Below are 26,892 nucleotides of genomic sequence, written 5' to 3'. Positions count from 1 at the left end.
GTCCCTCCCGCCCAGCTGGAGCGCGCCCGTCTTCCCACAGGGACGCTGACCCCGCCCCACCATGTGTCGGCGGCCTGGGTCCCGCGGTCAGCGGCGCCGTGTTTGTCTGGATGACGTCCTGGTGTGGGTTTGGGCGACATCGAGGTGTGGGCGGTGGCATAGCCCCTGGAGGTGGGCGGGGGTCCCTGCAGCGGCATCCCCACCCCACCTGGCCCAGCCACCCCGCCTGTGCCCCCACGTCTGTCTGGGCAGAGGCCCCCAGAGCCGTGGTGTGGTGCCAGGGCTCTCCTGTTCGGCCACTGTTGGGCGTGGACGCAGTACCGCCCACGGCTGCAGATGAGGGTCCTCGCGAGAGAGCTGAGGCCCAGGCACCGACACCGACCACACCGTTCGGGAGAGGGGGCCATGGCATGGCCGCCTTGCAGGGGCGGGGCCCAGGGTCCTGGTCAGGGGCAGCCGGTCAAGGTGAGAATGAACAGGGGGACAGCAGCAGCTGACCTCCGGCCAGCCCTGCAGCGTCGCCAGGAAGGGGGCTGCAGTCAGGAGGGGCCTGGACAAAGCAGAGGGGGGTCGCGACCCCACCCAGCGTTCCATCGGCAGGACTGTGTGTGTGTGTGTGAGTGCGTGTGAGTGTTAGGCGAGTGTGTATGGGTGTGGTGTGAATGTACACGGGAGCGTGTGAGGTGTGTGTGGTGAGTATGAGTGTGGCTGTGGCTTGTCCGCGACCCTCGGAAGCGTCCGGCTTGTTCCTGGCTGAGGGCGCCTCTTCCTCGCGGTGAGGGTGCTGGTGGGACAGCCTGGGTGCCGTGACCTGCTCCTCTGCCCCCGCCCCCCACCCCCGCGGCTGAGGGACCCTCGTGCAGGCTCTGGGCTTTCTGGGTCGGGTCAGGCCTGGGTCTGCGCCCAGGGCCACTGCCTGCGCTGGCCCGGGGGTGTCTAGGAGGCGCCGATGGCAGAGGCCTCCAGGCCTGCACCTGGCCCCAACTCGCCGGCCCCATCTGCCCAGCTCCGCAGAGGCTCAGCTCGCGTCCACCCCCCCGAGCCGCTGCAGAGCGCAGACGCGGGCACCTGCGTGGGCCCCAGGACGCCGTCTGCTCTCCTGCCACCTCCCTGGCCTTGAGGTCAGTTGCTGCCAGAGCCGGTCCATCTGGAGCTGCCAGCATGAGGCCTGGGAGAGGACAGGGTGACGCGGCTGGGGCAGTGGGCGGCGGGCGGGATCCGCGCCTGCTCCCAAGGGCCCCTGAGGCCAGAAGGGGCTGATGCTGGGGGAAACCACCCCTGGGCTGGCCCTGTCACTCTCCCATGCGCCCGGTCAGCACCGCCGACGGGGCCTTCTCCTCTGTGCGGAGGGACGGGGTTGGCCGTGGGCGCGCTGCCTGTGTGCGGCCAGAGCCCAGCGGGCGTGTCGCAAGCCGCGCTCCGGGTGGGTGGCTGGCGCCTCTTCTCCCTGGAGTGACACCAGGCGGCACGCGTGTTTCCCTCCCGCCCTCAACAGGCTTTCTTTTCAGTCTTGACGTGGGGAGGCCGGGCCCGGGCCTCGGGCAGCCCTGCCGGGGAGCAGGGTGGACGGGCTGGTTCCCGGGAGCGAACACAGCTGTGCTCACGGGCAGGGCCGCCGGCCAGTGGGGCCGGCGCTTCACGGGGCGGGGCGGCTCCTGTGCAGCCGAGGCTCATGGTCTTTGTCCCCCACAGCAACAGCAGGAGCTACTGGCCCTGAAGCACCAGCAGGAGCTGCTGGAGCACCAACGGAAGCTGGAGCGGCACCGGCAGGAGCAGGAGCTGGAGAAGCAGCACCGGGAGCAGAAGCTGCAGCAGCTCAAGAACAAGGAGAAGGGCAAAGAGAGTAAGTGCCCCCCGAGGCTCCCTGCCCCCCACCCCCTGAGGCTCCCTGCTCCCTGCCGGCCCCAGGCACAGGGGCAGCCACGGCTCTCTGCGTGGGGCTGCAGGGGCATCTGCACGCGGGGTGGTCTGGCGTTGGCGTTCTCTGTGCCCTGGTGGGCTCCTGCGGGCAGGGGCCATCCCGGCGCTTCCCACAGCCGCTGAAGCACACCCGTGTCCGCGGGGCCTCCGAAGCCCCTGCTAGACAGCGTCCGTCTGGTGAGCAGGTCCAGGCAAGGCGTGGGGGCCCCGGGGCAGCCCAGAGCGCTGCGCCCTGCAGACAGCCCCGGCGTCTCCTCCAGGAGCCTGCGTGAGAGGCAGCGGCGGGACCCAGGCAGGGAGGACAGGCCCACAGCTCTGGCCCTCGGGGTGCTGCCCCCACAGGGACCCCTGCCTGCCCGCCAGGCTAGTCCACCCCAGACTGAAGTCTGCACGCTGGCCTGGGTGGGCTCCAGGGCCACTTGCTCCCCGCCTCACGGGCAGCGGCGGAAGTGGGCACCCCCGTGCACACCCACCTCAGCCCTCAGGTCCTACACCCACCCTGGGGCCGCCGCCCTGCCCCCACCCAGCAAGTGCCACCTGTGTGTGCCGACAGCTTAGGGTGTGGCGCGCCCCACGTCATCCCTCCCCTGGGGCGCACCCGTGCACCCCCACCCTGGAGGCCGGGGGCTCGGGCGTGGCCATGTGCAAGTGGACCGAGGACGCTGGACACTGGGACGCGTCCCCAGGGCAAGGGGGCTGCCCTCGGGGTGTGTCCCGCCGGCACAGTGGGCTCCAAGCGCTGACCAGGCGCGGCTCCCGCGCCCCTGCTGGTGTGTCCTGTCCTGCTGTGGACGCCGCTTCCCGCTGAGCGGCACCGCCGGGTGCAGACACCTTTGCTCGTGCTCACTTGGCGGGCGAGGCCTCTTTCTGCCACGGGGCTCCCCTTCCTGGCCGGGAGCTGCTTCGCTCCAGCCCCTTCCAGGCTTCGCCTCTGCGACCGTCTCCCTCCTCGGGGCTGGCGCCGGCCGCTTCCCCAAGGCTGTCCCGCTTGGGGCGTCTCTGAGGAGGCACGTGGCCCCGGCAGCCCGGTTTGCACACAGCCTGGACACTCGGCTCCAGGCGGCGGCTCGTTCCTCCAGACCCACGTGGTGCTGCCTCGCGCCCCAGGCGAGACCCGACAGGCCAGAACCGGCCGGGAGAGCAGGGCCACTGGGTTTCAGCCGCCCTTGCGCCTGAGGGCCCTGCCCCCAGCTAGCCAGGCCGGCCCTCTCCTCCGCCTCGGCCACGTCCAGCATCGGGCCTGGAGCCTGCAGACGGCGCTGTCTGTCCTCGGCCCCGTGGGGCCACAGGGCGGAGGCCCGGCCGGACTCTCCTCGGGCCGAACTCCTGGCCTTTAGGTCTGTGTGGGTTTAAGTGCAATTACCAGGAGCAAAAGCCTCCGGGCTGTGTCGCGGGAAGGGAGCGTGCACAGCCTCGCGCCCTGCGCCGGCTTCCCTGGGGCCGCGTGGCGTCCGGCGTGGCGGCCGGAGGGGCCTGTTCTGGCTGGGTTGTCCTCAGGCGGTGTTTAGATCGCAAAATCGACATTTTGCCTTTAATTACTCCTCATTAGATGTGAGGTATTTCCAAATGGGATTTGTGCTATTTTGAAATCCTCCCTTCTGAAGGGAATTAAGTAGCTATTAAGCAAATTCGGTTCTTCAGTTGATCTTCAGCGTAGTGAGCGCGTCGCACCAGCTAATCCTAAATCAGGGAGGCGTTTATAACCTAATCTGTATCATTAAGTCTATTATTTTGTACATTTTAACAATATTTTCCCTTTGGAAGAGAATCTCGCCTTCCCCGCAGCGCGGGGCTCGTGTGCTCTCTCGGCGCTGCCGCTGCTTTTCCTTCCTCTGTAACTCGTGAGCTCTCGGCGGTGCTTCCCTCGCCAGGAGCGGCGCGGGGCGTCGTGCGCCCTGTGGGGGCCGCCAGCTCGGGCCGCGGGGGTGGGCAGCCCGGCGGGAGACGCTCCGGGCGGGTTTGGGTTGGGGACCCGCTGCTGGGCTCCGCAGGCAGGGGCCGGCCGCGGTGCCCCGTTCCCTCCAGGTGCCTCGTGTCCAGCCCCGCTGGGCAGCCAGGCAGGGGCGCAGCACGTGGCCGTGAGGGCAGCAGCTCCAGGGTGGTCATTGGGGAAGCCCCTGCTCTTCTCTGCACGGCAGGCTTGATGCCCAGTGCAGGGGAGCCCTCTGCACCTGTGTTAGGGCTGGGGGGTCCCAAGGGGGCGCCCCCGTTTGGGAGCTGCCCCCCCCAGCACGCTGCCCAGGGACAGCGGCACCCGCCCTGCAAGGGGCCTGGGGGCCTCGAGGGTGCGGGCGGGGGCCGTGTCCCGAAGGCCCCGCTGAGCGTCTACTGAGGCCACGCACGGCCGGCGAGGGGCTGCTGGGACGGGCTTGCTCACCAGACCCTGCCGGGGACGCCTCGCAGGCACGGAAGACACGGCTTGAGGAAACACCGGCTGTGCACGTCAGAGCCACCTCGGGCCTCCCCCAGGACAGGGCCGCGCGGCGTCGGGTGTCCCCTGCCTTGCTCCTGCCGCCGGCGGCCAGGCCGTGCGTCGGGGCGCATGGCCTGCGGCCCTCGGTGGGGTCTCGCCGGAGGCAGCCTGGGCCTCAGGTGAGCGGCCCTGGCCCCCGGGGCCATCGGGGCCATCGGCGCCCCATGCCGGGCGTGGGCTGCGCCGGTCGTCAGCGCCTGGAAAGCACCTGCGTTCAGTCGTGGCTTGTCATCGAGTTTCTTCTTAAACGCTTAGTGAGAGGTCCCGTTACGTTTGTCAGCGCTTACCGTGCTTCCCCTTCTAAATGTTGTGCTGCTTCCTCTACGCCCGAAACCAGCTCGTGCTGCTGTGACAGGCCGCAGGCCCGGCGTCCCCAGCTGGTTCTCGTCAGGCCGGCGGCGCCCGGCGGCCGGGTCCCGTGGGGCAGCTGTGACCAAGGACCGCGGGGATTCCGATGCACGTTGAGAAGGACAGTCCGACGGAGGCTGTCCTGCCCGGAGCTCTTGGAGCTGACGCAACTGGCCTCCCTGGGGCTAACAGCTGGGCCACATGGGAATCGGGGGCTGCTCCAGGGACCCCGGGGCCAGGCTGGGCGGGGTCCTGGAAGTGGGGTCCATCCACTGGGGAGGGGCCCCTTCTGTGTGGGGCGTGAGGCAGAGACCCTCCCAGGCAGCAGCCAACCTGTGTGCGGCCAACGGGACCCCGCCCGGCCACCTGGCCGGTTCCTCCAGCCGGTGTGCTGGCCCTGCCTGGCCCCACTGGCCCTTCCCGCCCTGCCGCGGAGGAGCCCACAGGTGTTGGCGTATGTCCCAGGGACGCTGACCCCCGGTTCCCCGGAGCCCCTCGGGCCCTTTGAGCTTTGTGCTCGATATGTCCGGGCTGCGGGGTGTGCGTGCCAGGCCTGGTCCTGCCCACCACCCAGAGGCCACCCTCCTCTCCCTGGCAGAGGGGCCTGGAGGGACCACCCTGGGGCCTCGTCACCACTGTTGACTTTGATTGGGAAGGAACATTCCAGGTGACTTGACGTGCGGAAGCCCCGGGCTGTTTTCTCTTGATTCAGTGGGAGCTTGGCGGGGCGCTTGCACCCACTTGGACGTCTGGCCACTGGGGCTGCCTGCAGCCACCCCCGTGACTCGTGGCAAGGGTGCTCCCTGCCTCGCGGCCCCACACATTCCCTGCCCAGGTGGCCAGCCCGGGAGAGGGTGAGGGGGCTCCTGCGGCTATGGCTTGCTCTCTGCAGAGCCCTGACAGGGGTGGGGCTGCCCTCCCCGAGGAGAGTGGCCCCCGTGCCAGTCGCAGTGAGCTGGTATGTTCCCAGCAGCCCTGCCGGGGAGCGGAGGCTAACACGGACCATGGGCGCCGTGACAGCAGGCGCTGAGAGCGCGGCGGGTGGATCTGCCCGGGTTGGGAAGGACGAAGTGACGTAGTTTGGGGACCAGCGTGGAGGACAAGCAGCCCCTTTCCTGGCCGAGGCGCGGAGGGCTGGCCTCGCGGCCGTCATAGGCGGCGTGACGCTTCCTTCCTCGCGCTCGGGGTGTCTGCGCAGTGCCTGCCCCGGGCCCCTCCCTCCCGCTCGCGCAGGCCCCGCTGCGGGACTCACCCGGGAACCCGGTGCGCCCGGGCTGTGTCTCGGCAGGTCAAGCCCCGTGGTGTGGTGGCTCACGCTGCGGCCCTGTGGCCCGGGGCGCTCTCTCCATGAACCCCGGGGCACGCGCGACACTGACAGGGGAAGCCTCCTGGGTGAACTCGGGGTCACATGGTGCCCCCAAGCTGGAGGGTGGAGTCAGGACCAGGCCCTGAGCTCCCGGCGTGAGCTGCACCTGCACCAGCATGTCACGGGACGCCCTGGTCAGTCCACCGGGGGAGGCCCCGGATGCGTGGTCTGAGCAGGCCTCGAGGAGGCAGGCGCCCTGTCTGGCTCGCATTGCTCTGTGCCCCGACGAGCATCTGCTCTCAGTGCCCTGGTCTCCAGCTGGGCCGAGAGCAACCGCGGGGCATCGGGGGCCCCGGGAACCCACCGTCCCTGCTCTGGGGTTGTAAGACAGGCTGCCTACCTTTGTGGGAGAAGAAACCCCTGTCAGAAGCAGATTTTGTGTCACGTGCCAGGTCTCCATGCTGGGGACACCTGCCTCTTAGGTGTCACACCTGCTGTCCTGGGCAGAGGCCCGTGCGCCCCTCCTGGCGCCGCCGCTCCTGACCCTCGCGTGCCACTCCCTAGGCGCCGTGGCCAGCACAGAGGTGAAGATGAAGCTGCAGGAGTTCGTGCTCAACAAGAAGAAGGCCCTGGCGCACCGGAGCCTGAACCACTGTGTCTCCGGCGACCCCCGCTACTGGTACGGGTGAGTGAGGCGCCGCATTCCCGGCCTGCAGCGCATGCACGGTGGAGGCCAGGGCCGCCCCGTCGGGGCCGAGAGACGCCCGGGCCAGCAGCAGCCACGGGGGCACCAGAGCCTGCGGCCCGCGCCCTGGCAGCCATCCAGAGGTGCAAAGGCTCACGGGCCCCGCCTGGCCAGCGTCCACGGCCCGTCCCGAGCGGTGTGGCGACTGCTGGGGCCACCTCAAGGGGAACTCGGGCCGGGGCATGGTCCCGGCTCTCAGGAGGGTCTCCAGAGTCTGCACCCAAATGGCCCAGGCGCCAAGCCCACCTCCCTGGGGACCAAGCCCCGAGGCATGGGGGCCATGTCCAGGAAGCGGTTCTCTCCCACCTCCAAGGCCCCGGGTCCTGGGGGAAAGCCGGAGGGTGTTTCGTATCAGGAGGTGCACGCCTCGCTGGGAGGAGAGGAGCGACTTTTGAGCCCCAGATGGACAGTCACGGCTGAAACCCCAGCAGCCCGGGTCCAAGCGCCCTGGCTCAGGAAGGCACAGCGTTGGGACCACCGTGTGGCCTGCAGGCAATCTCCGCACAGCTGCCCAGCACGACAGCCCGCGGGGCCTGCCCCCAGGGGGGGCCCTTGACGTGCTGGGGGAGCGCTGTGGCCACTCACGGCCGGTGGACCCATCTGGCCTCCTCGCCCGGGGTCATCAGCCCTGGGGTTAAAGGCGGGGAAGCTCATCGTCCCCGGGGTTGCAGCAGAGGGCCAGAGCTTGGGGAGAGGTGAAGGGGGCCCCCTGGATGCTCGCTGAGCACTGCAGAAGAGAAGCTGGGTGGGGGTTCAGCCTGGGGACAACGAGGGGCCAAGGAAGTCCCTCCTCAGCTGCGCGAGATGCCGGGGCAGAGGGTCCGGGCATGACCAGCAGTGGGTGCACAGGAGCTCTGCGAGAGCACCCGTTCTAGGGAGACAGCTCTGGCCAGGTGTCCGGGCGCCGTGGGAGGCGGGCCTGGTGGGCCGGGGTGTCGGGCGTGGTGCCCATGTCGCTGGCCTGGAGCGAGACTCAGGGCTGCACTGCGAGGATCTCCGAGAACGGGCAGGAGGTCAGGCTGCCGGGAACCAGGACGCGATGATGGGCTTGGGGGGTGGCCTGGGACTCCCTGGCTGCGGCGGGGGGGGGATCGGTCCCGGGCAGAAGCAGGCTCTGAGCAGGAGGAGCAGCGGCGCGCGCCTGCCGAGAGGGCGCGGTGAGAGGAGGCCTGTGGGAAGGGGTCGGCAAGGAGCCCCTGGGTGCAGGAGGGCAGGGAGCCGCCGCTTGGCACTGCTGCCCACAGAACCTGGGACGCCGGTGGAGCGGGGCTGGTGGGCGGGAGGGCCTGTCCCCCGAGCGCCCGCGAGTCTCCCCCGCTCCCTTGTCTGCATCGACGCATCACGGCCGGCACGTGCCGGTCATCCCAGCACCCCCAGGGAGGCCCAGGACCCCAGCACACCTGTGGCCGCCCCCCTGTCTAAGCCAGAGCCAGGCGAGGCCGCGCCAGCCGGGCACAGGACGGTCACTACCATGGCGCTGGCGGCGGGGAGCTGGGGCGCGGCGGGGGTGGCTGGGGCGCGGCTGAGTAGCCTGCCCGTGCCCTTCCCCACCAGGAAGACGCAGCACAGCTCCCTGGACCAGGGCTCCCCGCCGCAGAGCGGGGCGTCGGCCGCCTACAACCACCCGGTGCTGGGCATGTACGACACCAAAGACGACTTCCCTCTCAGGAAGACAGGTCAGTGTGGCCCCCGCGGCGCTGCCGAGCCCACGGCCTCCAGAGCCGCTTCCGCCGAGCCCACGGTGCCAGGCGGCCTGTCTCCGCGCGGGGCGGCCGGGCCTGGGCTGCCAGCCGCCTGGGTGGGCTGGGTCTGAGCTGCAGTGCCAGTGAGCGCGGGGGCTGGGGCGGGGCTCAGCTGTGGGGTGGCCGGCTGCGCGAGGTCCAGGGTCTGGCTGCGTCCAAAGCCGTTGCACCGGCCGCCCCGTGGGAGGCCTGGGGAGCCACGGCCAGGGCCGGGCTGGCCATTGGTGGCCCCTGGAGGACTCAGCCTGGCCAGTGTGACGTCACCAAGCCGTGGGAGACGCAGTGGCCCCTGCTGGGCCCGTGTCTGGAGGAGCACATGGGGCCAGTGGCGAAGCTGCCCTGGGCAGGGCTTCATTGAGGCGCGGGGGCCTTTATGAGACAGTGGGGGGCGGCTTGGCCCCCAGCTGGTGCAGCCTCTTGTCCTGCTGGGTGGCTGTTCTATCTCGGGAGCCCCGGCCGCAGGGCCGTCTCCCCGCACCGCCTGCCCCTCTGGGACGGGGCTGTCACACCAGACGGGCTCAGCCAGGGTCCCTTGGGGGTAGCGGGCCGGGAGGGGGCCTGGGCCTGCTTCCCCTCCCCACAGTGGGGCTGGGCACGGCCGTGGGGCCTACACCAGACGGGGCACCTTCTCCCAGTGCCCACGGTCACTGTAGCGGGGGACGCAGGGAGGAGGTGGGCGGAGGGCCTCACCCCGAGTCCTTCCCAGCGAGGCTCAGGAGTCACCGCTGCCATGTACTCACACCCCACCCAGAGCCGCACGGGGCCTCCCAGGACAAACCAGGCCCAACCCCCCAAGCCCGGCGTCTGCCACCAGGACCAGAGGTGCTCTGCGCCCGTCGGGGCGCCCCCAGCACTTGGCTCCTGTGGGTCCGCGAGGCAGCGCCTTGACCACACCAGACCCCTGTGCCCTAGGGCAGGGGCAGCAGCCTGAGGGGCGCGCTGGCCAGCATGCCCGGAGGCTGGGGCGCCCGAGGGGCCTGGCTTCCAGTGGCTTCTCCAGGAGGAAGTCTGCAGTCAAATGCTCTACCACTGAGCTGTACCCGCTCCAGGAGGAAGTCTGATTGGTGGTGGGCTGGGTGGTACAGGCATTGGGCCTGTACGTGGACCTGCAGGGCCACGCCCGACACCGTGCCCACACACCTGTCTCCTCGCCTCCTGGCAGTGACCGCGGACACCCCCAGCTGCAGGAGGCGGCCGGGCCCGTGCCTCTCACCCTACAGTGGACGGAGGGCGTTGCCATGGCAGCGGGGCCCGCGCGGCCGAGCTGGGGCGTGGGGCTGGTCTCCATTGCCTGGGACCGGCGCGCTGGCCCTAATGGTGCCTCCCCCTCACGCAGCCTCCGAGCCCAACCTGAAGCTCCGGTCCAGGCTGAAGCAGAAGGTGGCCGAGAGGCGGAGCAGCCCCCTGTTACGGAGGAAGGACGGGCCGGTGGTCAGTGCTCTGAAGAAGCGCCCGCTGGACGTCACAGGTTCGTTGGCCCAGGGGCCCGTGTCCCCGGAGGCCCGCGGGTGCCCGACGTGGGTGCCTGCAGCTGCTGTGCGGCCCGGGGCGCTCGGTCGCCGGAAGCTGGTATCCACCCGCCCGGGGCGGGGCCCTCTCCCCCGGCTGGCCGGAGGAGCTGCGGAAACTGGAGCTGAGGTTTCCCTGAAGGTGCCTCTTCAGGGGTCCCGCCCTGGGGGCGCTGAGCCCTGGACCTGCCCCTGCCTGGGGCGGCTCTAGCTGGGTTTCTCTTTGCTCTTGGTCCCCCCCTCGTGGCGACTCGCGGAGCCGGCGCTGAGAGGCCCGCCCTGCCCGAGGGCGCAGCTCTCCTCCCGCACTTCCCACACCCCAGCAGGCCCCGCCCCCACCCCCCCCAGAGGGGCCACTTCCCGAGGGCGCATGTCCCTGTCTGAACACTTCACCCCAGGGGGGGCTCGGGGCGGGGGTGCGCAGAGGCGCCTGCCCTGCCGCGGCGTGACCTGCAGAGCCGGTGCAGGAGGTGAGAGTGTCCTCCAGGCCGCGTCCCGCCGGGGCTGCCCCCCCGCGGTGGGGTGGGCGGGAGCCGCGTGTCCTGGTGTCAGGGTTGTGCTGTCAGGTCTCCAGCGGCCGTGCCCACGCCACCTCCCCGCGCCTCGCCCGAGTGCTGGGCTCGGGCCTCCCTCCCTGGTCACTGGGGCTGCAGGCAGTGGCCCGTGTTCCAGCAGAGGCTCTGGAACCCGCAGGCCGGGCGCCGTGCGTGGCTCCCCCACCCTTCGCCGCTTCCACCTGGCTCCTCCAGGCACCCGCCCGGCGCACGGTGCTCTGCACTCCCGCCCGGTGCCCTTGGCCCACGTGAGCCCCGGCCACTCAGAGGCGCGGGGCCGCCCGGCCCCCAGCTCTGAAGGGGACTGTGTGGCGACTCTCCAGCGCCCGGCCTGTGTCCTGGGCGGAGGGCCAAGGCCAGGCCCCGTGACCGTCAGGGCGGTGCCGAGAGAGGCGGGGCTGCTGCACAACGGCCGAGGTGCCTTTTCTTGGGAAACGTCGTTGCTGAAAGGCATTGACCCAGCAAGAAGGCAGAGGGCCGGGCAGACACGCTGCTGGCGGCCGGGTCTCCTGTCTCCCCCAGAGAGGGTCAGCTGGCAGGCTCTACCCCTGCCCCCGCGGGTTTTCACCTAACGACTGGTCCAGCCTGGCTGTAGCACCTCACGGGAAGGCGAGAGGGCGTGGCCCAGTGCACAGAAGCAGCAGGTGCTGGCCCAGTGACCACTCCCCTGACCTGCCCTGGTCAGCATCACTGGGCTTCCCTTTCCAGTCTTCTGGAAACACAAGAGGGCTCAGTGTTTAAGGGCTCCCCCCACTGGGCTTTGTGGCCATTTGAAGCTCCCAGGCGGTGTCGGGCGGTCTGGTGAGTGCTGAGCAGGCTCCTGCCGTCCGGCAGTGGCCAGTGAACAGCGCTTGCCCAGGCCTCACGTCCAGGCCGGGGGCCAAGGCCGAGGCCTCCACGCCAGCATGGCTGCCGCCAGTCAGCTACGCGCAGGAGCCGCGGGCAGGCGGGCGAGGCGCGGGACACAGTGGCGGGCCCCGCCGGCTCACCGAGGCGTCCCTCCGCAGACTCCGCGTGCAGCAGCGCCCCGGGCTCCGGGCCCAGCTCGCCCAACAACAGCTCCGGGAACGTCAGTGCTGAGAACGGCATCACGCCCCCCATGCCCAGCCTGCAGGCCGAGGTCAGTGCCATGCCGCCTCTGGGCCGGGGCGACGCGGGGGCCAGGGCGGGAGCGAGGGGTCGCCTGGGTCCCTCTGGCCGGGCGGTGGCGCTGCTTGGCCATGGCTCTTCAGCGTCCTGGACACCGAGCGGCGCCGGCGGCAGCAGGGGAGCCTGGGCACGGGCGCCTTCTGTTTCAGGGATTCGTGGGTGAACAGGCGCTTCGGGGCCGAGCTCCGTGCCCCCCAGGCTGCCCCCCGCTTTCCCTGCTCCAGCCGCGGCTCTCCTCCGCCCCGTCCGCTGTGCGTGCTGCGTGGTCCCGGCTGCGCTGGCCGCCGGCCGCCCGCAGGACTCGGCCCTCGCCTGGACACCAGGCCCGGAAGTGTCTGGCCCGGTCGCCGAGTCGCCTGCGGGGGGCTGCCCCTCCCGCCGCGGTGGTGCCGTCGTGTTGTAGGACGCGCGGCGGCGGCTTGGCTGGCTCCCAACGTGACCTTGGGCGGCCGACGTGCCGTCCTCCTCCCTCGCGCAGTGGTCAGCGGCCGCGGCCCTGTGCCTGAGGGGCCTTGCGGGGTCAGTCCTTGCCTCTCCGGCCTCCACTGCTGGCGGCAGGTCCGGAGCTGTTGCTGCTCTGAGTTGGCTTAAAGCCTGTCGCCCTGGAGCGACCGATGGGGGCGCGCGAGCAGCGTGGCGTGTGGCATGACGTGGCCCTGCGTCCTCTCTGCAGACCGGCCTGGCGCACAGACTGGCGGCGCGGGAAGGCTCCGGGGCGCCGCTCCCCCTCTACACCTCGCCCTCCTTGCCCAACATCACCCTGGGTCTGCCGGCCACCGGCCCTTCCGCGGTGAGTTCGCCTGCGGGGCCCAGGGTCTGGGCAGCAGCCGCCCTGGCCAGCCCTGAACACCGCTCCTCCACAGGGGGCGGCCGGCCAGCAGGACGCTGAGAGGCTCGCCCTCCCCGCACTGCAGCAGCGGATCTCCCTCTTCCCCGGCACGCACCTCGCGCCCTACCTGGGCACAGCGCCCCTGGAGCGGGACAGCGGGGCACCCCACAACCCTCTCCTGCAGCACATGGTCTTGCTGGAGCAGCCGCCAGCCCAGACACCCCTCGTCACGGGTAAGCAGCGGTGCTGGCCGCTGCGGTGTGAGCAGCCCCTCCCGGGCCGGCCGCAGGGTGACGCGCAGGCTGCTGGGGCAGGGAATCTCCCGCACTGACCCGGGCAGGGGCTCCCGTCCCGGCCACCCCGTCTGCCCACTGGCAGGGCTCACGGGCAGTGCCTGGCGGGCTGCAGGGAGGGGGCGCCCAGCCAGCGGGTGTCTGGTAGCTGCCCTCCTGTCACTTAACGCCCCTACCACTGCCCTTCCGCGTGTTACCGCCAGGCCTGGGCGCGCTGCCCCTGCACGCGTCCTCTCTGGTCGGGGCAGACCGGGTGTCCCCCTCCATCCACAAGCTGCGGCAGCACCGCCCGCTGGGCCGTACACAGTCAGCGCCGCTGCCCCAGAACGCGCAGGCGCTGCAGCACCTGGTCATCCAGCAGCAGCACCAGCAGTTCCTGGAGAAGCACAAGCAGCAGTTCCAGCAGCTGCAGATCAGCAAGGTGGGCGCCGGGCGGGGGTGGACACCAGGGTGGGTGGGGGACGGGGGCCATCCCGCCGCTGCCAGCGAGCCCTGAGCTGGGGTCTGGTGCCTGACCTGCGGGGTCAGCAGGGTCTCCTTGGCGCTCTCGGGCCGTTGGCCTGGCCCAGGCAAGCCCTCAGCAGACTGCCAGGTCACCTCCCCGGGGGCCCCGCGGGGGCTGTGCCCACCCTGGGGCCTGCACGCGGGAGAGGCTGGGGACACGGCGACCCCAGGTCATTCCCAGACCTGATGCTGGCAACGAGCCCCTTCACTTTGGAGGACAAGGGCGGCCCCGGCCCTCAGCCCCCTCTCTGCCCCACCGTTGTCGGCCAAGAATGGGCCTTTTGGGCACACAGCGCCTCACCCCTCACGCCCTGGGGTCACCCGCAGCCTCGCCCTGGCTGTCACCTGGGCCCGACTGCCCCCGCCTCTGGGTGCGCCGCTCCCCATGCCGCCTCGTGCTGTCTGCCCCCGAGCGTCGCCCTCGACGGCGTCCCCGTGTGGGCCGCTGGTGGCCCCGCGGTTCGCAGGGCATCTTGCAGAGAAGGCCGCTCTCCTCCCGGCGGCTGCCCCCAGGCCAGTCAGCTCTCGGGGCGACGGATGCGTCGTCTGCTGCCCAGCGGGCACTCGGCTCAGCACCAGCACAGCTCAGCCTGTGGGCCCCGGTGCCGGGCGGGGCGGGACCGGGAGGGCGCCAGCACCTTCACCCCCGGTCGCCCTGGGCCCCGCTCCCGGGCCGTTGCCTGCCACGGCAGCTCTGGGGAGACTGGAGCACCCCGGCAGCGTGCTCGAGCAGCCCCCAGCACCAGCAATCGGCGACTGTTTCTGCAGCGAGCGGCGGCTGACTGACGTGTCTGTGCAGCCCCCGGCTTGCGCCTCGTCTCTGCCTCCCTCCTCTCCCCACCTCCCTCCCCTCGTCTCGTCTCAGGGACGCGCCTCCTCGCGCTGCTCTGGGCCCTGGCACCATCCACGCCTCACACAACCCTCGTGCAGCTGCGCCTTCCTGGGGTCACCGCCGGGCACCCTCCAGAGACGCCAGGGCCCTGCCGGCAGCGATGCCTCACAGGGAAGGGACTTTCTGGGACCCTGAATGCCCCCGTCCGGTGCATCCACTCCTCCCGCCTCCTCTTCCCGCTGCCCCCATGGGCGGGCAGCTCGAGCCTGGAGCTGCAGCCCCCGCACGGCAGTGCGCCGGCCAGGCCTCCGTGGGTCTGTCTGATGGAAACGTGTTTGCTTCCTCTTGACCAAGACGTGGCGGCGGCCTCCGAAGGAACAGGCACGGAGGGCTGGCCATGGGCCCCAGAGTCCTCTGGATCTGGCTGACGGAGGCCTGGGCCGTCTCTTTGGAAGGCCTGCCTCAAGCTTCCCCAGAACTTCTTAGACTCCAGCATGTCTGAATTCCAGTCTGGCTTCTAGAAAGCTCGCGATCCCATACAGTTGCGTTTCTTGTTTAGCTGGTGAGGCGCCCCCGAGGCCCAGAGGCCCCTGGAAACCAGCTGAGTGGGGTATCCGGCTTGCGGCCGTCACCACTGTGCTTGCCTCTGGCACCTCGGGTCTTGCCGTGGCCAGCCTCAGCCTGCCCGGTGAGCAGAGCCAAGGTCAGAGGCAGGACAGGACTGGGGGCAGCCAGGTGGGGCGGCATCCTTCCCTCGCTGGGCGCTGTCTTGAAGCCCAGAATGCCTGACTCTGCAGGCTGGAGGGGCCTGGCGGCCTCTGCCCAGATGCCCTCCTTTTCCCAGGGGCCGAGCAGGTGGCGCGGGAGCCTGGGGAGTTCGCACGAGAGGCGCTTCGGTCCCGCTCTGCAGCTCCCCCCTCACCGGCGGGAACCCCCCAGCACCGGCAACCCCAGGGGCCACACAAAGGGGGTGGACTGCAGGGCGGCTCCCGAGAAAAAGAGGCTGGACGCATGACCCTCCCAGCCCATGGCCTGGGCAAGGAAGGCTCCGCATCTTGCCAGTAGGGTGGGTGAGCGCGGACACAGCCCCGCGTGAGCTCCCCCATGGAGAGGCACGCCACCCGCCTCCACCAGGACAGCCACCCCGGGCATGGCCCCGGCCCTGTCCAGCCGCGCACCCGCCCCCCGCCCAGTCTCCCCGGGATCTGGCTGCACCAGGGCGCTTAGCAGAGGACCTGCTGGCACCTGCTGGGCCCTGGCCACACACGGGGCTGTGCTCACTGGGGCTCAAGCCCCTCAGGCACAGTGCGGGAGCTGAGGAGGACACAGCCACGTGGTGCAGAAGGCGCAGCCCCCGAGGGAGCTGCTGAGCCCCGGGCCTGTGGAGCGTGTGGCCGCAGCCTAGTCCTGGGCGGCCAGCACTGGACCAGCCTGGCGTCTGCCATGCCAGCTGTTGGCGCCAGTGCCAGGCTCCCGTGCTCAGCCTTTCTCTGGGGCTTTGAAGAGCAGCAGGAGACTCAGGAAGAAGCCAGGACCCCCTAAGCCCCTCCAAGACCCCCCCTCCCCCGAAACGCCTCACTTCCGCCCAGCCCCGCTGCAAAGCCCCCGCCCCACCCGGCCTCTCCCCCAGAGGGCTGCAGACACCTGCCTGCTCCGGCCGGAGCTCCCGGAAGGCCTAGAAAGACCCCGTTTCCAGCTCTCGGGTGGCGAGGCCAGTGCTGTGGACACGTGTGCTGTGGCGTGGGGGGCCTGCAGCCAGGATGGGCCCCTGTGTGTCCTGAGGCCAGCCTCCGGCCTGCCCAGTGCTCTTCTCCTAGCCCTCGGGGCCACTGCTGGGGACCGGACTCTGTGTCTCTTCTCTGGCTGGACCGCGCCGCCGCTGGGGGGCACTCGGCCCTGCAGCCCCAGGCGCAGCCCCTGAGCGCAGTCCCCCGCCCTCTGCTCACAGATTATCCCCAAGCCCAGCGAGCCGCCCCGGCAGCCCGAGAGCCACCCCGAGGAGACAGAGGAGGAGCTGCGCGAGCACCAGGCCCTGCTAGAGGGGCCCTGCCGGGACCGGCTCTCTGGGCAGAAGGGGGTGCGGGCGCTGGCCGGGGTGCAGGTGAAACAGGAGCCGGTGGAGAGCGACGAGGAGGAGGCTGAGCCCTCACGGGACAGGGATCCAGGGCAGCGCCCACACTCCGAGCAGGAGCTGCTCTTCAGACAGGTGGGCACGGGGCCTGCCCCGGGCATGGGGCAGAGGCGGAGGCGTCTGCGTCGCGCTTCCGGTGCCTGGAGGCGAGTGGGTACGGCCCCCAAGCCCTGGGCCCCACCACCGTGCCCTGGGCCCCTTCAGCCCCACTCACCCTCCTCCAGCAACTCGGGGGGGCACAGGACTCGGCGCGGCCGGGAGGGCCGGGCCTGTTGGGTGAGGCGCTGGGTGGCTGCGAGACACTGGTGACCGGCCGCTCCGCCTGGGAGGCCTGGGGGCTGTGCGCAGCCCATCCAGCCCCGCTCTGCGGGAGACTTGGACGGTGTGCGAGGTGGGCTGCGGGCAGCGAGCAGGAAACGCCGTTGGCAGCCTCGGGCCTCCCGGCTGCGTGTCCCCGGGGCGGCGGGCCGTGGCTCCAGGGCCCCAGGGGACGCTCTGGGCTGCAGGCTCTGCCCCTTGAGCCCCTCAGGCCAGTGACCGGCCATGACACACATGCCCCCGGGGCTGCTCAGGGCCTCGCGGGTGGGCGGCAAACTGCGCTCGGGCCGTGGCCTGGGGGGCACGCGCGGGCAGGGCACACGACCCCATGGCCGGAGACGGCCTGAGGCCACACGGTGGCTGCCTTGCCCCCCAGCAAGCCCTCCTACTGGAGCAGCAGCGGATCCACCAGCTGAGGAACTACCAGGCGTCCATGGAGGCTGCCGGCATCCCCGTGTCCTTTGGCGGCCACCGGCCCCTGTCCCGAGCACAGTCCTCCCCGGCGGCGGCCACCTTCCCCGTGTCTGTGCAGGAGCCGCCCCCGCAGCCGCGCTTCACCACAGGTAAGGTGTTGGGGCGCAGGGCGGGGGTGGGGGCCCGGTCCATGTGCCTGTGGGAGTGGGGGCCCACTCGGGGCACCCTGCCGGCAACCAGCTCTGAGGCTGCCGGTCCAAGAGGCGAGAGCCCAGGAGGTCCCTCACAGCTCCTTCCCCCCGCGGTCTGTGCCGGGCGCGCAGCCCCTTCTTCGCCCCCCACGGACAGGCCCCGCGAGCCTGCCCTCGCCTTCCCCGCTGAATGGCGCCCGCGTCGGGCCCTGACCCAGACCCGGGCGGCCCGAGCCGAGCACCGTGCAGGAACAGCCCAGAGGCCGCCTCTGAGGCCCCTTGGCCACCCTCTGCCCGGAACCTCTGCGCTGTCCACCCCACCACCCCGGCTGGCGCCTCCGCCGGGTCTCCTTGGAAGGCACGGGAGCCGGGGAGGAGGGGACCAGCGGCTGCCCGGGTCGGGGCCTGCGGCCCAGCTGGGCTCCCGCTGCGGCCGGGCCTCCTGCTCGCCCGGCTGTGTAGCGCCCGTGGGGGGAGGTCCCCGAGCCCCGGCCGGCTGCCTCCGCCCGGTGACATGTGGCGAGCAGACAGGCCGCGCTCTCCTGGTCACGTCCCGGCGTCTGCCCAGCCCCGCCACCCACACGGTGCCGCCTCTGAGCTGCTGTGTCCCGGCGGCCGCGCCCCCCGCCAGCGTCAGGGCCCGGCGCCTCCCCTTCACTGAGCTCCTGTCCCGTCGTCAGGGGCAGCGACAGCGCTGTCGCCTCCGCTCCCAGCCGCCGCCCGGCTTGCTGCCCCCTCCGTGGGCCCAGCAGCTCTCGGTTGTGCCGGGGCGCCCGGAGTTCCTCCGCGTGAGGCCGACTCCTGTTAGCCCGCCCACGGGAGACTGAGCAGGGCGATGCGGGAACCAGTCTGCCGGAGGCCGGTGTCCCTCCGCCCTTCAGAAGCCTCCTCACCCCACAGCAGCCGCCGTGTCTGGCTCCCACCGTGAGTTTGCACGGCATAGCCGGCCGTCCTCACCCCGGAGGCTGGCCTGCCGCAGTCAGGGCGCTGGGAGATGGGGGTGAGGTGAGCGGACCGGCCCCTCCCCTTACAGGAGGACTCGTTGCCCGTTGCCCCCCCCCTTCTGTGCCTTGGCCCTGGTGTGCAGGCGGGTCCACCCCGCGGCCCCTCCCTGACTGTGAGGTCGGTCACTTGGATGGGCCTGGGTGTTCCCCTGGGGCCTGTCCCGGGGGCATCGAGGCTGCAGGTCCCTGAGGGCCGGCGCTGAGCCTGGTTCCCTGGGACGTGCAGGCCTGGCTGGCGGGGGCTTTCTGAGCCGGCCAGGTCAGCACTGAGGCGGTGACCAGTGCCTCCCGGCCTCCTCGGGAGGGCTCCGCGTGGGGACTGGGTCCTCTGTTTGCTGAGCCCTAGCACCTGGGATCAGACAGACCCGACTCTAGGGCCACAGTCCCTGTCTCAGGACATGTGGGGAGCCCTCCGTGCGGCCCTGGGCCCACGCGGTGCCAAGAGGAGCCCCGGCCGTCGACTGGGCCCACCCAGGCAGCAGAGCCTCTGACCCCACCCCCCGCCCCCACCCGCAGGCCTCGTGTACGACACGCTGATGCTGAAGCACCAGTGCGCCTGCGGGGACACCAACAGCCACCCCGAGCACGCGGGCAGGATCCAGAGCATCTGGTCCCGGCTGCAGGAGACCGGCCTCCGTGGCAAGTGTGAGGTAGGTCGGGCCCAGGAGGGCGTCTCCAGTGCCTGCCTGCAGGCGCCCCGGGCTGCATCCCTAGATGCCACTGCCCGCCTCCGCCCCACCTGCTGACCCGCTCCCACAGGAGGGCCCGCCCAGGCGCCACACGTGGGGCCGGCCACACTCACCTGGTTATCGGAAGACAGCAGGCCGGGCCGGAGAGCCTGCCATGGACACAGCCCCAGCCCCAGGGTCCACCTGCTCCCCGCAGGGGCTGGGACTTGGGGAGTCCCGCCACCCCAAGTTCCCACGCCCTGGCTGCTCCCCAGTGTTTGGTCGGGCATGCCCCAGAGGGAGCACCTACAGCCCTGACACACACTGGGGGCCCTGGGCACCTCCTCAGGAGGCGGGCAGGAGTCGGCACCACGGGGCGCAGCGTCGCCCAAGCCGCCTTTCTGTGGGGAGACCCTCCTCCCCTCCCTCCTGCCCCCAAGGGGCCCAGCCGCAGCACAGATCGGGGGTGAGTGCACCTGGAGGCCCCTGGAGCAGTGCGGCCCCTCTCGCTCCCCGCCCTTGGCCTAGGGGCGTTGCTGGCTGAAGGAGGGCCCTGGGTATGGGCTCACACCCAGGAGGAGATGCCAGGAGGGGATGCCTGGGCCTGGCACAGACCCCAAAGCAGGGGTGTTGGGAGGAGGCGGGTGGCCGCATGCTCCACGCAGCAGATCTCCAGGTGCAGACCCTGCCATGCGGGTGCCCCCCACGAGGGTGCTGGCTTGCCCAGGGGGTGCACGCCCTCTGCCTGGTTGCGCTTGCAGGCCCAGCACCCCCCGAGGCACCCAGGATCCTGGCGGGGCGCTGTCCTGGACAGGGAGTTACAGGGACCGACCTTCCCAGGAGCAATGCCGGGCTCTCCCGCCCGGGCCTCAGCCGGGACACGGCAGTACCCGCAGTGGGCTGGCCGGTGCAGCGGGTGAGGCACGGGCAGCTGGTGACCTGTCGAGCGGCATCCCGGCAGCAAATGGGACCAGAGACGTCCCCCAGCCAATTCGCGCCAGCAGCGTCCCAGTGTCCGCAGGAGCCCGGCCTCACCCGGGACGAGCAGGCCCAGCAGCCCCACCCACGGCCGCCCCAGGGAGGGCGAGGGCCTGGTCAGACCCTGGCTGCAGCAGGGGCGCCTGCCGCAGACCCTGCCGGCCCTCAGGGAGCCGCCTGTGTGCCCTGGGTTCAGGGCAGAAGGGCCGGGCAGAGGGGCCTCGCAGCCGGGGGCTCGAGTGGCTGGTGCCGCTCACTCGCCCAGCCGGCTTCCCTGCTCCTCCGAGGACGGGCTGCGCTGGCGTCCCGCTAGGGGCAGGCGCCCCTCCGGCCTGGCTGGACGCTGCTGCGCTCCTCCCAGCTGGCTGAAATGAGAGGGCAGGCGGCCCGGGCCTCCCGCCGGACACCACGTGGCATGTGCTCCTCGCCACCCAGGCGGCCCAGACCCCAGGGCGGTAAGCCTGGCACTGGCCGCGGCTCTGCACCACCTCAGGAGCATGGGGGAGCCCGCGGTGAGCAGCAGGAGCAGACCACAGAGCAGCTGCACTGCCCACCACCGGCCGCCGCCGCCGCCCTGCCCCCGGGCCCAGCCCAGCCGGCCAGCGTGCACAGCACGGTGGGGGTCAGGCTCCTGGGCAAGGGCTCCCCCATCTCACCCCGGACCCAGCAGCCCCGCCTGCCCCACCTGGGCCCCACTGTCACTCCTGGTGCAGCGGCGTGCCGTCCAGCAGGCAAGGGTGGCTGGGGCACAAGGCCCCCACCCCGGGGGACAGTGAGCCGGGCACAGAGAACCCCGATAGCAGAGGCTGCGGGAAGGAAGAGCCGAGTGAAAGCGCGCTGGGCCCCTGGGCGGCCAGCCACGCCAGCCTCTGCTCCCCGGGCCCCTGGTCAGCACGAGCCAGGCCTCCGCCTGGTCAGGAGCGCCATCCACAGGGCCAGGCGGCACTTACCCTGCATTCTGCTCTGGGCCTAGCAGCTGGTCATCAAACTGCATGGCGCCCCCTTCATGCCCCGGGGCCACCCAGCCCCACGCTGCCCGACCTGTCCAGGGACTGTGGGGCTGCCCGCGCCGGCTTGGCCTGACCGCTTCCAGGCCCCATGGCGCCCGGGGTGTGGCAGGGCTGAGGCTGAGCTGCTCGCCGCGGGGCTGGAGCTTTCCTGGCAGGGCGAGGTGGGCAGCGGAGAGTCCAGGCCAGGGCCAAGGGGAGCCCAGGACAGACCTCCTAGGAGCTGCAGGGCTGTGCCCCGTGGGGGGCCTCATGGGTGTCCCGGTGACCGCCCTGGGTGGTGCCGGCCCTGCATGGAGCAGCTGCCGGGAGAGGGCAGCTTGGGGGAGCCTATCGGCTCTCAGCACCCCGCCCCGGACCCCGCCTCAGGCCTGGGCTCCGACCCGCAGCAGGTGGGTGTGGGGCGGCCCCAGCCAGCTCTTGGGCCCCCGCCTGCCCAGAGGGCAGCCCCCCAGCCACCACCAGCCCCAGGGGGCCCCCCACTGTGCCTCAGAGGCTGCCCTGGACGGCAGGACCACCCCTTAAAGGGCAGTGGCGCAGCCCCCGAGGCGAGGCCCCCATGAGGCCCCTGGGAAAAGTGCGGAACGCCCTCCCAGGTGTGGCTTGAGGAAGTGGCTCGAGGCGGCGCCCGCTGGGCCTCTGGGCTCACAGCTCCCAAGGGGCGGCCTGGCCGTCGGACAGGATGCTGCGTGGCGGGCGGAGGGTCCCCGCCCGGAGGCTGAGTGGTCCCGTCGGGGGTCTTTAGTTAGGCTGCGTCCCGAGGCGAACTCACACGCCACTGCGGGCCAGGTGCTGGGGGCGGCGCTGACCGGTACCGGGCACTGTGGGCGCGGCCCCCCTGAGCGCCCGTCAGGAGCACATGCTGAGCCCCGTGTCCCCGCAGTGTGTCCGCGGACGGAAGGCCACCCTGGAGGAGCTGCAGACGGTGCACTCGGAGGCGCACGCCCTGCTCTATGGCACGAACCCCCTCAACAGGCAGAAACTGGACAGTAAGAAACTCCTAGGTACTGCTCGGCCTTCCTCCCCAGCCGCGCCCCTTCCCGCCTCCTGGGCGCGGGCCTGCTGGGAGACGGGCGGGCAGGGCCTGCTCCGTGGTGTCCACCAGGCCCCTGGGCTCCACGCAGCTCTCAGCCGGCTGCCGGTCCCTGCGGCCTTCATGGGCTCAGCGGAGCTTGGCTGGCCCCAAATGCTGCTCCTGCCCAACCTGGCTGAGTGAGGCCGCTTCGGGCTCGGGCAGCGCAGCCGGTGCTCGCTGCAGAGGCGAGGCCTTGTCGGGGGAGTAGGGGCCTGTGAAGGAACTTTCCGACCGGCACATCCTGCCCTGGACGTGGGGCGTCCCCTAGGAGTGGGGGTGCAGGTCCCGCACACGCATGGCCTCCAGGCTCAGCCAAGGCCCGCCTGCCCAGGGCCCTGATGGCCCCGGCCTTCCTGGGTCACCCCCCGACTGGCTCCTCCCCGCCTGCCTTTGCCGCTGCTGACCCCCAGCCCAGCTAGGCAGGTGCCAGGTGCTGAGCGGCCTGTCTGGGTGCTCGGTCCTCCCCTCACGTGCTGGGCCCTGTGCCGTCCCCGACCTCAGGCTTCCCCGCCACGCAGCCCTGCATGCCTCCACTCGCCCACACGCACCGCACCAGGGCTGTCCGGTGGGCTGCGGCAGCCTGGCCTCGGGCACCAATGGCTGGGCTATGAGGTCAGGGCTCCAGCTTAGGGCCCACTGCACGAGGCCGTGGCCCCACAGATAGCTGTTGGGTGGGAGGCCGACAGAGAGGGTGGCCCCCAGGCCGGCGCTGGAACCACCCGCTGGTTCGGGGTTGGCAGGCCTGGGCCAGCAAGAGCAGCCTCCCGGCGTCCAGAGGGCGCAGCACCGCAAACACCTCAGCTCAGGGCAAGCGAGTTGAGTGCGTCTCCCGGAAATGGGAGCCGACGAGTGACGAGAGCCAGGAGCAGGATCCACCGCGGAGGCCACGGGCAACGCGCTGGTCACGGAAGCGTCTCCGGCGTGAAGGCCCCGGAGCAGGAGCCTGCAGGGAGGGGCTGGGGTGCCAGGAGCAGGCCCAGGCCGCAGGGCGGGTGCCGGCCCACGGGGCCATTGGGGGCTGCGTCTGTTGGCCCACGGAGGGCAGGTCCAGAAGCGGGGGATGCCTGGGGGAGGGCCTTCCTCTGGAGTCTTCACCCCAGGCTGCAGCCGCAGTGCCTCCACCACGCCCAGCCGGGCTGCAGGGAGGAGCCCTCAGACCCAGGCAGTCTGGGAGGACAAGGCTGTGTGCAGGTGACCGCAGCATGGTGCGAGGGCCAGCGTGTGTTCCCGGGATTCCGCTGGACCGTCTGCTGCCCGTGGGTCCCAGACGTGCCCGGAGCTGCTGGGCACCGCCCACCCCTGCCCCCCGAGGCTATGCCAGCCTCGGGGCCGGGTCTGCCTGCTCAGCCAGCCGGGGCGCCTGTGTTGGCCGAGGGGGTCACACCTCCAGGGCTGCGAGCTGCTGCCCGAGGCCCCCGCCCCGCCTTGAGGTCTGCCTTGAGGTCCCGCCCCAGCACGTCCTCGTCGTTCTGGGGACGTGGGGTGGCGTGCGGTGTCTCGCTGTGGCCAGCATGTCCGGCCAGGCGCTCAGGCTCCCCCGCTGAGTCGCAGATGTCCGAGCCAGTGCAGGGGCCCGTGCGGTGCGGCCTGGACAGTGTGCAGACGGCACCCGCAGTGGACGTGGGCTCCGGGGCTGCCAGTCACCCTTAGCTGTCCCCAGAGGTGAGGCCTTCCCTGGAGCCTGGACTGGGCTGGGGCCCCGGAGTGCGGTGCTGCCTGGCGAGGCCAGTGGTCCCGCAGAAGCCCAGCACTGTCCGGCCTGTGGCAGCGGGGGGCGTGCTGCAGCGGGGGGCTCAAGTCCTGGCCGCGCTCCACCCTGCGCCCGCCCGCCAGGCTGGGCCCCCGAGGCGCGGCACCCTCACCTCGCTGCAGCCTGGGCTCCCTGGAGAGCAGGAGGCGGAGAGAGGTCGGGTGAGTCTGGTTTCAACAGACTCAGAGGCCCAAGTTCAAACACAGGGCGCACCTCCCGGCACGGCGCTTGCCCACCACTGCTCACGCGGGCATCGAGCACCTGGAGCCCCCGGGAGCCCTTTTGGTCCCCAGGGCCCTGATCTGCTTTGGATCAGGGCTCACCAGCGCTCACCTCGTAGGCCCGGCTGCCCGCCTTCAGTCCACAGGGAGGCCATGGGGGTGTTGGGGCAGGGCACGGGGCAGGTCAGCGGGAGGCCCGGCCCCTGCCTGCCGCTCTGTGCAGAGCCCACCGTACACAGTGGGGAGCTCAGAGGGGGCCTCTGTCCAGAAGTATGTCCACGAGCGTCTGAACACGGTCCACGCCTGTGTGCGGCCATGGACGCCAAGGTGGGAGCCAGTCAGGCACGGCTAGGTGAGTGGCCTGGCTGGAGAGCGGTGGCCGGAGGCTCTCAGGAGCGGCTGCCGAGCACCCCACGGGGGTGCAGCCAGGCTGGTGACTCGGCGCCAGTGAGAGGGAAACAGGCTCCGAGAGCACTGCCTCCAGGGGCCCGCTCGGGCCGGCCGGCTCATGGCCACCAGCCCCCAGGGCAGGCCTCCCGCAAGCACTGCGCACCTGGTCTCAGGGCTGTGGCCCCGTCCCACAGCACCCACCCACATCAGGCCTGCCCAGCCTTTTGTTCCGGGCCTGGTGTCCATGTTTCAGAGTGTGGCGGCCAGCACTTGGGGGTGCAGGAGCCCTGGACCCTAGAGCAGGCTCCCAGGGCGGCCCTGAGTGCCCACTTGTGCCATGCCGGGTGCGGGGGCTTGGGTGGCCTGCGCTGGGCTGGCTGCTTCCTGGGTGCTGAGTGAGGGGGCCTGGCGACACCTGTGCTGTGCCCCACCCCCCGCACAGTGCCCCCCTGTGGCCTCACCCTGACCTGCTCTCCTGTGCCCGCAGGCTCGCTCACCTCCGTGTTCGTCAGGCTGCCCTGCGGCGGGGTCGGGGTAAGTAGCCGTGTGCGTCAGAAGCGGACGTTTGTTCTTGGGCGCAGACCCCACTGGGGGGCGGCTGCCGCTAGGCCTTCCCCGAGGGGTCTGGCCGTCCCGGGAAGCGGCCGGCACTGGATCCTCTCGGAGCCGGGACCTGATGTGGGGGCCGCGACCTGGTGTGAGGGCCGCGTGGCTTGCGGGGCAAGGCGCACCTCGCGGGCACTGCTGTCAGCCATCCAGGGTGTCTGCCGTCCTGTGCCCTTTGGCCACCCGAAGACACAAGAAGGCCCAAATGTGGAGCCGGAGGCCACTGGGCTATGTGGGGTCGGGCTGGGCTGGGCTGGGCTGGGCTGGCTGCTCTGGGGGCCACGCTGCTCCGGGGCCGGTGGGTGGCCATGGGGAGGACCAGCACCTCCAGCAGGCGTCCTTGGCCCGGCCTGGCACCGGGCTGGGGGTCTTCCCTGCCGGTGTCCACTCCGCCCTCAGGGCGGCGCAGGGCAGCTCTCGGAAGCCAAAGCTTCTCACGGCGCGGGGGCTCCTCTTGGAGCGGGGATGGGGGCGGCAGTAAACGGAGGGTGAGCTGGGCCTCCTGCCCACAGAGAGGCAGGCAGCCGGGGCCCAGCGCCGGGGCCTGAAATTACAGGGCACGGGTGGGGTGCTGGGTCTGGATTCTGTTATGAAAATGAAACAAAATTGTTTTCTTTCTGAGTCTTTACAAAATCGCCGCTTTGAAAATGACCCCATCAGAGCGAGAATGAACGGCGTGTATCCACGCCGCCCCGGCCTCCCGGGCGGGCGCGCGCGCGCGTGCTGCGTGGAGCCAGCGGCTCTCCATTCGGGGCAAGTTTTGGGCAGACTTAAAAAGGTTTGCTTCTGCACTACCCAGCAGCCCCGCTGCGCGAGGCAGGGCTTGTAATTTGCAAAGAAAAATTACATGGAGACCCAGACCTGGGCCCCCGAGCCACCCCCCGCCCCCCGTGATGTCAGGCCCGCAGAGCGCGCCGCGGCCCAGCATCCACCGAGCGCAGACGCTCCCGAGCGGGATCCGGAAGGGCTGGGGCGTGGGGACTTCGCCCACATCTCAGGGATGGGGGGCTCCTGGTGGCGCGTGGGCAACGCCCTCCTCGCCGCGCCTCGCCCCTGCCTGTGGCTCCCGCGAGACTGACGCGCCCGCGTTTACATCTGTCCAAGGCCAGCCCCTCTCCCCCCACCTGCCTGTCTCTCCTCGAGGATGTGCGGGGGGCACGAGCTCCTGCGTCCGTCGTTGCATCGCTCCCTGCCCAGCGTGGCCCCTCCGGAGGCCCCTGACCCACCCAGGCCGGTCCTGCTGGAGCTGGTGGCCCACTCAGGCCCAGACCAGAAGCGGCTGGAACGTCTCCTCAACTCCAGACTGAGGCCTGGGGCCTGCAGCGTCGGCGTCTGTCCCTCACTGGTCAGGGTGTCACGGGACCTGCACCCTGGGTCCTGCAGGAGGGGGCGCCTGGCAGGTGGGGGCGCAGAGACCCTCCGGAGCACCTGGACAGAGGGTCTGTGGCCCTGGATGCTGGTTCCTTGGGCCTACACCAAGTCACATTCTGAGGCGAAACAGCAGAGTGGCCCTGCCCAGCCCGCAGCCTCAGGCAGGCGAGGGGTCTCCGGGCCTGCAGCTGCCGTCCGGGGCGCCACCGCCCCCCGCCCTCACCCCGTGTCTTCCTGGAGCGGCACAGAGCGCATGTCCCCATGATGGGACTGGCCCAGACTGGTTCCACTTAGCGGGCACGTCGGCGGGTAGCAGTGGAGTGTCTCGAAGACCAGAGCCAGGCTCCGAAAGTGGAACGTTCACGCAAGCGCGTTCTCCGGACATTTGGAAGCTATTTAAAGAACACAGAGGCTTGGTTGCTGAGGAGAACGGCCTTGAGGAATGACTCCCCAGGAAATGGCCGACCCCCCATGGACTTTAAATCATCTTGCTTTGAAGATGAAACATCAAGACTTCTCGAAAGGCCCCCCCAGTTCCCCGGGATTAGTGTCTTTGTCAGGTGCT

General features: G+C 71.0%; 1 protein-coding gene across 3 annotated transcripts in view; it reads left to right on the top strand.

Annotated features, from left to right (window-relative positions):
• Positions 1 to 26,892, top strand: part of HDAC4 (histone deacetylase 4) — a 105,790-nt gene that overhangs the window by 64,607 nt on the left and 14,291 nt on the right. Inside the window, exons 4-16 of one of the 3 annotated variants that reach the window (XM_037524288.2) lie at positions 1,693 to 1,843; positions 6,612 to 6,732; positions 8,347 to 8,468; positions 9,871 to 10,002; positions 11,604 to 11,716; positions 12,419 to 12,535; positions 12,609 to 12,807; positions 13,071 to 13,288; positions 16,152 to 16,409; positions 17,029 to 17,215; positions 18,778 to 18,911; positions 21,798 to 21,918; positions 24,838 to 24,884. In XM_037524288.2, the coding sequence (XP_037380185.1) occupies positions 1,693 to 1,843; positions 6,612 to 6,732; positions 8,347 to 8,468; positions 9,871 to 10,002; positions 11,604 to 11,716; positions 12,419 to 12,535; positions 12,609 to 12,807; positions 13,071 to 13,288; positions 16,152 to 16,409; positions 17,029 to 17,215; positions 18,778 to 18,911; positions 21,798 to 21,918; positions 24,838 to 24,884 (1,920 nt within the window). The remainder of the gene's footprint in view (positions 1 to 1,692; positions 1,844 to 6,611; positions 6,733 to 8,346; positions 8,469 to 9,870; positions 10,003 to 11,603; positions 11,717 to 12,418; positions 12,536 to 12,608; positions 12,808 to 13,070; positions 13,289 to 16,151; positions 16,410 to 17,028; positions 17,216 to 18,777; positions 18,912 to 21,797; positions 21,919 to 24,837; positions 24,885 to 26,892) is intronic. The other 2 variants (XM_037524289.2, XM_037524291.2) reach the window with 2 other exon arrangements.

This window comes from Talpa occidentalis, unplaced genomic scaffold (genome assembly GCF_014898055.3).
Source record: "Talpa occidentalis isolate TD23 unplaced genomic scaffold, MPIMG_talOcc4v2.1 talOcc4.3, whole genome shotgun sequence".
Taxonomy (NCBI): domain Eukaryota; kingdom Metazoa; phylum Chordata; class Mammalia; order Eulipotyphla; family Talpidae; genus Talpa; species Talpa occidentalis.
This window is presented reverse-complemented; position numbering and strand designations above follow the sequence as displayed.